The sequence below is a fragment of the Kryptolebias marmoratus genome, linkage group LG9 (genome assembly GCF_001649575.2).
Source record: "Kryptolebias marmoratus isolate JLee-2015 linkage group LG9, ASM164957v2, whole genome shotgun sequence".
Taxonomy (NCBI): Eukaryota; Metazoa; Chordata; class Actinopteri; order Cyprinodontiformes; family Rivulidae; genus Kryptolebias; species Kryptolebias marmoratus.
Window position 1 is genome coordinate 9,055,246 of NC_051438.1, and position 8,595 is coordinate 9,063,840.

The following is an 8,595-nucleotide window of genomic DNA, read 5'->3' on the forward strand; positions in this document are numbered from 1 at the left end:
GGGAGGTGTGATGTGTAATGACTAAGCCAAAGGAAATTGTACTGTTTCTGTGAGCAGCATGATTAATCAGCTCGTATAACAACCACTTTGTTTGACAGCTGTTGCAAAATTAAATTATATTGATGATCACGCCCAAGTTGTTATAGACACGATGGTGTGTTTTAGCCACAACTAATGTGCTCACAACCTAAAGGATTTTATGTTCAGGTGAGTCTGAAATATAACTGAAAATGTCTTACATATGGAATCTGAGATTCTTTAGTTGTAAATAGTCTTTAGGGACGGTCCCTTAATCAAGATATGAAGAAAATGGACTTTTTGACAACTCCGTCCCCAGAAGTCAATCTTCCACAGAGAGCTGCTTTTTCAGCTCTACGAAGATAGCAGCGATGAAAGAAAACCCCTCAAGCACAAAGGTTTGCACAACCGTGAGTCAGTTTTTTTTTCTCTTTTTTTGTTCATTACAGAGACATGATGGCATGTGTGGACTGATTCAGAGGGGATCAGGCGATCTTTGGAAGAAACAACTCTTCACGTGCTTCCAGCTCAGCAGCATCGAGGATGGAAAAATATCAAACATCCCAGAAATATGAATTGGGAACTACAAATTTTAATCTGAACTTCCTGCCTAAACACAGGTAAGTCCCAACATATCATTTTAAGGCAGATAAACAGGTTGGATCAGTGATTATTACTGAAGCTCCTCTTTCAATAAAAGGAAGGTATGAGCTGAGCATGAGGTAGGAACAAACTGGAGACAGGAAGCTGCTTTTGTTTCACCGATACTAGAACATATGGCTAATAAAAGTTATTAAATTCAGTCTGATATTTAAGAGGCACTTTTAAATTTACATAGGCCCTATATAGATCTGTTATATCTTTGTTGTCATTCCTAATCTGCTGTCTTGCATGTTAACGTTTCAAAGAAAGATCTTGAATTATTTGTGGCAGGATTTGGGTTTTCTTTTTGTTTTTAGGGTTATTGCTTATGTTTCAAAAACAGAACAATAAACCCAAAGTTTGGATTTATTGTTCTGGTTTTGGTTGTTCCTGTGTTTAGTTTTGTTACTTGTTTTTTTGCTCTCTGTGTTCTCTTTCATATTTCACCTGTCCTCAGTCAATCACCTGTTTGCCTGCCATGTCCATCTACACCTGCCCCAAGTTTTGTAATCACTCACCTGTGCCCGCTTCTCCTAATCACCTCCTGTCTTTAAAACCCGGTCATCTCCTCCACTTACTCACTGGTCTGCTGTCGCTTCATGTGCTGTCTGGTTTCGCTTCATGGTTTGCCTCCTGTGCTTTTTGTCTGCCTTGGATTTTATTAGTGCCTTTGTATTTAGTTTTGTTTTGCCGCTGCGTCAGTCTTTGTTTTTATTTATTTTAATAAATTAGTTTGTTCCTGGAGCTATCACCATGAGTCTGCAAATTGGGTTCACCTCAGTCTCCAATACACCTGACAGTTTGTGCTTGAAGTGTAAGTCAGGGATGACTTTCAGCTACTACCACACCAAATTTTAGCTCAATATCTGTACAGTGGACAGACTTATAGCGATCTTTGTGTTTGATGACGTAAATTAGTTGTGGCGGCCATCCTGAATCCGGCTGTCTTTAAGTTAATAACTTGTAAATGTACATCCAAAGATTACTTTCTTAGAATTACATTAAGATTTTTCCAGTGGCTCATAAGATATTTTTGAAACAGACAAACGAACACAGACACAAGAGGATATATGATTGCCTGCCAAAGTGGGTCATCAAACACCGTGCTTGATCTTGAGATGATTTCCATAAATGAAATGAAAAAAAGTCAAAATAAAAGATTGATAACAGCACATTTTCAGCTGTTCCATCAGACAAATAAAATGATAGTCATAAATGTTTCTCAGGATGTTTGTGTTGTCATGGTTCTGTTTGAATTAGTTTGATAGATAGATGCCATAAATTCTTCTCACAATACACTTTCAGTCCGGTCCTGAGACACCTTTTTACTGTCTCAACGGGACATGAGGGGCATTGAAGTCAATGCAAGTGAGGAAGTAAAGCTGTAGTGCTTGATAAGATAAGACTGCACTGTGGTTCAGTTGTATAATGTAGTGATGACAGATAATCTGTCATCTACACGACTGAGTTCTCGTCGCCATCTTCATCTCCCAAAGCTCACATCATGACGGGGTGTGGCCAGCTCATTTAGTGATTTATGAACTACCAAAGGCAGCTTAAAGAGGGGCTCAGCTTTGTGGACAAATCACACAAGTGATTTGTAAAACGGGGCTCCTGTTGTTAATGGTTGGAGTCGTGGGTCTTTGCCACTGTTTGACCTTTTCACACTGGCTGACGACACGGCTAACATATCAGAAATCAGCCAGAACAGAGACTGAAGACTTAAAAGTTCTCCAGGCACACATGAAAAACACAGTGGACACCCTATTATGTGTGATAGACCAGGACAGATCCAAAATGAGCCTTGAGTTTGCCAAAAAGTCAGTAGCTAGATCATGCTGGTTTATTATTGTGGTAGTAGTTTATACGAGTTCTGGGTGGAGCGTCATGGCAGCGTATTTATGATGTGGGCCTGCAAGCACTGGCATGGCTCAGTCACTGAAATCTGAAGACAAGACCACACTGGCCTCACAAGTAAAAACTGCACAAATAAACCCTTTTATTTCCTGTTAGTTTCTGGTTTTATTGTAAATTACTTACAATTGTCCTGTATGTGTGTGTATGTAATTTTTCTAAAATGTAATAAATGTCATGAAAATGTTTATTTTACGTGTGTCGCTCCAGGCTTAGAAGTATACTGTTTGTTGTATCAGAGCTGTATGTCATTGCCTGTAAATAAGACTGTGTTTTAGTCCTTATTTTCTAGAAAATAAACAAACAAACAAAAAAAATATATGCTGTTTTATTGAGCCCTGACTTACTTTTGCATAACTGAAGTTTAATTTCAGTTTTATGACAGATACATTGAGTGCTAAAAGATTTACTGGAGGCTGCTTGTTCCCCAAGGCTTATTTCTTCCTAAATAAACATTGTATTATATAAAACAACCATAACACAAAGGGAGAGTGTGCCGAGAGTCAGACAAGATGTGTTAAACCTGTCTATGTGTGCCTGTGGTGCAGAGACAATATTTAGAAATGAGGTGTGAGCTTCACTCTGAGCTAACCTGTCAGTGTTGAACTCTCTGCAGGTCTGTGTGGAAGTCTGTGTGGGATATGAGCTCCCAGTGCTGGCCCGGCTCAGTCACAGAGGGAGGGGGCCCCGCCTCCCGAGGATGGCTGCGCCGCTTCGTCCTGCTGAAGCTGGTGACGGTACTGCTGTTCCCCCAGGGGGCTGGCCTCCCCCTGCTGGTGAGCTGCGTGTTCAGCCTGAGGGCTCTGTGGCTGCTGCGCTCGCCTCACATCTCCACCAAACCCTCCACGGTGCTCCTGGCCCAGCTGGCTTTCACAGACGGCCTGCTGTTGCTGCAGTGGGGTCTTCAGCTGGGGATGACTCTGGGTTGTTGGGTGGAGGAGGAGGTGGTGACACCTGTGAGGGACACCGTGAGCGTGCTCTGTCAGCAGCTGCTCGACGCTCACCACCTGGCCTCTCTGTTCCTGCTGGCTCTGCTGGGACTGGAGGCCATGCTGGTGTCCCGCTGGCCTCAGCAGACTCGGAGGTTCAGGACTTCTCACCAGGCTCAGCTCTGCTGCAGTCTGGTCTGGATGCTTGTGCTACTAGAACTGGTGTCTAAACTTCTGCAGGACTTCAGGCGACAGACTAACCTGTCGGCACTGCCTTGGCTCTCCCTCTGCCTGAGGAGGATGTTATGGTTGGTAGATTCATGGCTGCATTACGCTGTTTTTAAATTTAAACCACAGAGGAGACGAAGCTCATTTCATTAAGAGCCTGTGAAAATAAGTTTGTATTTAACAAATGTGTAGTATTAAATTAAGTACAATGTGATGCTTTTCTCTGTTTTCTGTTTAAGACTTCTTTTGAAAGTGTCAGTGTGTAAGCAATGAAGTGCGCCCATTCATTGGCTGCTCCTCCCTCAGTGTTTAAAAAAACCCAACACATTACATCAAAACTTGTGGCTTGAATGGAATGGCACGCTAAGACATCTATTAGTAGTATATTATATGGCATGAGCAAAAGTTCAAAAAAACAATCTTAAAAATGTTCACATTGATAACGGTCAGACTTTGAAGCTCTACAGATCAGACATACTTCACAGTGGAAACATCATACAAAGCTTAAATGAGTCACAGAAATGTGGACTTTACATGACCGAACTGACCTTTTCATAGTTCAAGTTTTATGATTTTTTTTTAAGGATTTAACAACAGAATGTTCAACAAAGAGTGTGAGGATGTCACACCCTCTGAATATTGAGCTACCTAAACTTTCCAAAACTCTACAAACTCTTTTTACTCAACTTCTTACAGTTTATAGATCAGAATGTAGGTATTTTTGTTCTCGTTCTCCCAGCATGTCTCTCACTGCTGTAGGACTTGTGTTTTTTTTCTTAAATCCTGTCAGAATGCAGAGAGCCATTTTTGCTCAGAATTTTCTGCTCAAAACTGGAAGTGAAGCCTCCTCTGACTTGTTGTATCTCTTACATAAAACCCTGTAGACACATAAAAACTGACATGTTGGACAACCAGATGCTTGTACCACTTATGGTTTGGTAATGTTAAATTATGATCTATAGTTTGCAAGGAGCAGAGGTCACAAAGTTGCAGCACTTCAAGGACTTGGAGTCGACTGTCCAGGAAAACAGGGAGTGTGGTAAAGAGGTGAAGAAGAGAGTCCAGGTAGGATGGAGTGGATGGAGAAAAGTTTCAGGAGTGATTTGTGACAAAAGGGTGGCAGCAAAGGTCAAAGGTCAAAGGGAAGGTTTACAGACAGTGGTGAGAGCAGCTGTGTTGTATCATTTGGAGACAGTGGGACGGACAAAAAGACAGGAGACAGAACAGGAAGTGGCAGAGCTGAAGATGTTGAGGTTCTCTTTGGGAGGGACGAGGATGGACAGGATTAGGAATGAGGTCATCAGAGGTACAGCTCAGGTTGAAGGACTGGAGATTAAGTCAGAGAGGACAGACTGAGATGGTTTGGACATGTGCAGAGGAGGGACAGTGGGTATATTGGTAGAAGGATGTTAGAGATGCAGCTGCCAGGAAAAAGAAAAAGAGGAGACATATGGATGCAGTTAGAGAGGACATGGAGGGAGTTGGAGTGAGGACAGAGGACACAGAAGACAGAGTTAGATGGAGGAGGACTCGCTGTGGAGACCCCTGAAAAGGGAACAGCTGCAAGATGACAAGATGATTTATAGTTTATGCACAGCAACTGCACAGCTTACCTTTCAATCTGTTTCTGTTTGTCTCACTTACATTTGCTGTAAGGGAGTGAAATCCAAACGTGTGTGGTTACCATGGTGACACTATTGAGCAACAAGCAGCAGCTTCAACATTTCTTTTGATCTTGGTGTTTTTATGCTTCTTAAACAGTTCATACATCAAAAAATCAGCATTTTGTCAGTTTGGATTATTATAAAAGTACCATTTCTTCATAAATTTTCTCATTTCTTAATAATCTTGACATAATTATAAACACTGGGAAAGCATTTTCCTTAGAAAACATTGGAGAGTATTGACTTTCTTTTGGGGAATGATCAGACAAGCTTGGCACACCTTTCTTTTTGAAGAGTCTACTATCCATCATTAGAAAACATTTCAACCAGTTTGTCTGAGCAGGGTCGCTGTGGAGCTGCTTCATCAACTTTCACAATCTGCTTCAGTCACTCCAGGGTTTCTATAGAGATCCAAATGATGTTTATTACAGGACATTTCATTGTCTATTCTTTGCATCTGTCTTCTACAAGCACAATCCGAATCGTTTGAACAAAGGGAGCTGGATCGCAGGCAGTAAAGAGCAGTTCTTTTATTTTAACTTCCTCCTCGTGTTTTCCTCCTCAGCTGCATCGCTGTTCCACTGAGATGAAGAACAGGCGGAGCGCAGCAGTTGTTATAATTGGTGAAAATACGCTCAGGAGGTGTGTGTGTGTGTGTGTGTGTGGGGGGGGGGTGATAGGTCACGTGGTACATAGATAATAACATATGTTGTACTACAGCACTGGCAGTAAAATGCGACTAATCATTCAAAAGAGCCAGTCTTTTAAATGGCTCTTTGAAAGTAATGGATCTGCAAGATCCGGATTACTTTAAAGAACCATAAATCCCATCTCAAGTCTTTTAACGCTCCTGATTCCTTCCTCTTATACCGTTTGAGAACTGTGCCCAAATTATTTAATAGTTGTTTTATCAGATCAGAGAATTTTGCTCCTCCAGATTCAAGATCTTGGCAGAGTTTTGTACTGATGGCTGTAAGGTTTCTGCATTCTAAGAAATTGTTTTTCCATAGTCACCACAGAATTGCTGCCACATTTAGTCTAATAGTTTTCCGTGTCAAATATTTTCCACCTTACAGTTATGGAGGTCACGAAAATGTTTCCCCTATTTATCAACACGTTCCTGTTATACTGGTCTATAAACTATTTCTTTGGCTCATTCCACTCAGTTAAATTTCAGACTTGAGGATTAGTGTGAGCGTGGTTTTCTAAAGAAGTGAACTTAATTATGTAAGCAAGTTCACGGAAACAAAAGATGCCTGATAAGATATGTTCACTTAATTTCATTCAACATCATGTTTGCTGTCCTATTGTTTTCTTTTTCTTTTTTTTTCACGTCTTTCAGACAGAATTAAGAAAGTGGATTTTCAAAAGATTACATGCACAACATTTCTTTTCGCTACCTTATCCCAAGTAAAAAGTAAGTAGAAAAAGTCAATGGTGTCAGACTTAGAAAATGAATCACAAAATATAGATTTAATTACAGTATGTGCAATTTTATCCAACTAAATTTAAACAGTAAGAATAATATTGAAAAAAAAACCTTAAAATTTTGAATGCAAAATTGGGATCAAATAGTAAACATGCTCAGAAATCTTTCTACTTATTGAACTTAATTATTAGTGGTTAAAACAACACAGACATCAGGTTTAAGAGCAGAGCTACACCTTATCTGGCATGTTAAAGGGTTTACCCCACATCCTCTGTTTGGCTTTGTTTTTGATCTTACACTTCCTCCTGTCTTTTCCCTGCCCTTCCCATCCATGGTTTTAATTATCTTTATTTACCCTCTTCCTTCCTCCTACAATCTTCTTATTTCAGGCATTATCTAAACAGTAAGTAAGATCAGCTCTGCATCTTCATGTTCTTTCGCTCCATTTTCTCATCTGAGGCAGTGAGACCCCTTACATTTTTCTTCATGTCATTCTACAGCAAAAGACAAAGTGATGGCTAAGTAGTAAATTTTATTGAATGGAAATGGCCTCAGTTTAGTTTGTTTAAAATCATCCATCCACCCGGTTTTCAGCTTGCTGATTGCTGCAGTACAGATACACAGGCACACGCGCGACACACGCACCGACGCTGAGCGGAAAAGTGTTTTTTGTTTAAGTCGAATGTGAGTCAAATGGATAGGATCAATGCTGCAAAAACACACTGTTTATAAGCAGCGCTAATGCAAGCTGTGGTCTCAGATATCAGCCACTACAATCATTTTTCACACGACCCAACTCTGCAGCTGGGGATGAGAAAGATAACAAATGTACATTCTGTCAGCGAAGGGTTTGTACAGCAGCATTGTCCCCAAAGAAGAAAATGTGCTCTGATACAAAGAACATAAACTCAGTGTAAACACATGAATCAAGATTAAAGTGAACAGCTGCTTTACGTTTCAGTGCATTAACCCTTTTTTCCTTTTTCTTGCAGCAGTAATTAGTGTCCAGTAGAGAGCAGCAAACAACAACCAACGCTTGCTTTTAATGTGAAGACAGAGTTCAGATGCCTCAGAGTTTTAGAGCTTCTACAGCGTGTTAGTTTGCAGGACTGACTCAGTTTGTGTTTATATTCATGTAACTGCAGCTTCAAGTGTTCCTGTAACTAATCACTTTAGACTAAAAATACAGCAACAACAAACGGTAAAGGGGAGGCTCTTCCTTTTCCAGGATGCTCTCTGTTTGGCAGTGGCAGCCCTTCTTTGGCACAGTGGAGATCACTCACAGGGAAACAAAGAGAGAGGTCAAACTGGGTCCGAGCACCACAGACCTTCACTTTCACTGTGCACTGAGATGATTATAAATCAGAAAGACTGTGCGGAAACATGCTCGCCTTATAGACCTATGTTAAAAAGCAAGTGGAAAGCATTTCTGGATAACAATGAAGGTATTCTATTCATTAAATCAAAATTAATTCCTATTAAACTGCAGCTTGATGATGTATATCTCCTTGTTTTCAGCTCAACAGCACCCTCTTCAGGTGGTGCCATTTCATCACAGCACTATACACCATTTACAACAGTCAGGTTTATGCCCTTATTGTGTTTATTCATTTAGGTTTTAAAGCAATCTGTCTAATTACGACAACCCCCCCCCCAAAAAAAAAAAAAAAAATCAAACAAAGAAAAAACCCAAAATAAAACAAAACAAATAAAACAACATATATATATGAGAAGGGAATTTTATATATATATATATATATATATATATATA

At 40.3% G+C, this 8,595-nt stretch overlaps 1 protein-coding gene across 1 annotated transcript; it reads left to right on the plus strand.

Moving 5' to 3' along the window:
* The first annotated feature begins 479 nt into the window (after positions 1-479).
* On the plus strand, positions 480-3,945 carry LOC112450628. The gene is made up of 2 exons (XM_025006722.2): positions 480-638; positions 3,191-3,945. The coding sequence occupies exons 1-2, from the start codon at positions 562-564 to the stop codon at positions 3,882-3,884; spliced, it is 771 nt and encodes a 256-aa protein (XP_024862490.1). The 5' UTR covers positions 480-561; the 3' UTR covers positions 3,885-3,945.
* The last annotated feature ends 4,650 nt before the right edge of the window (positions 3,946-8,595 follow it).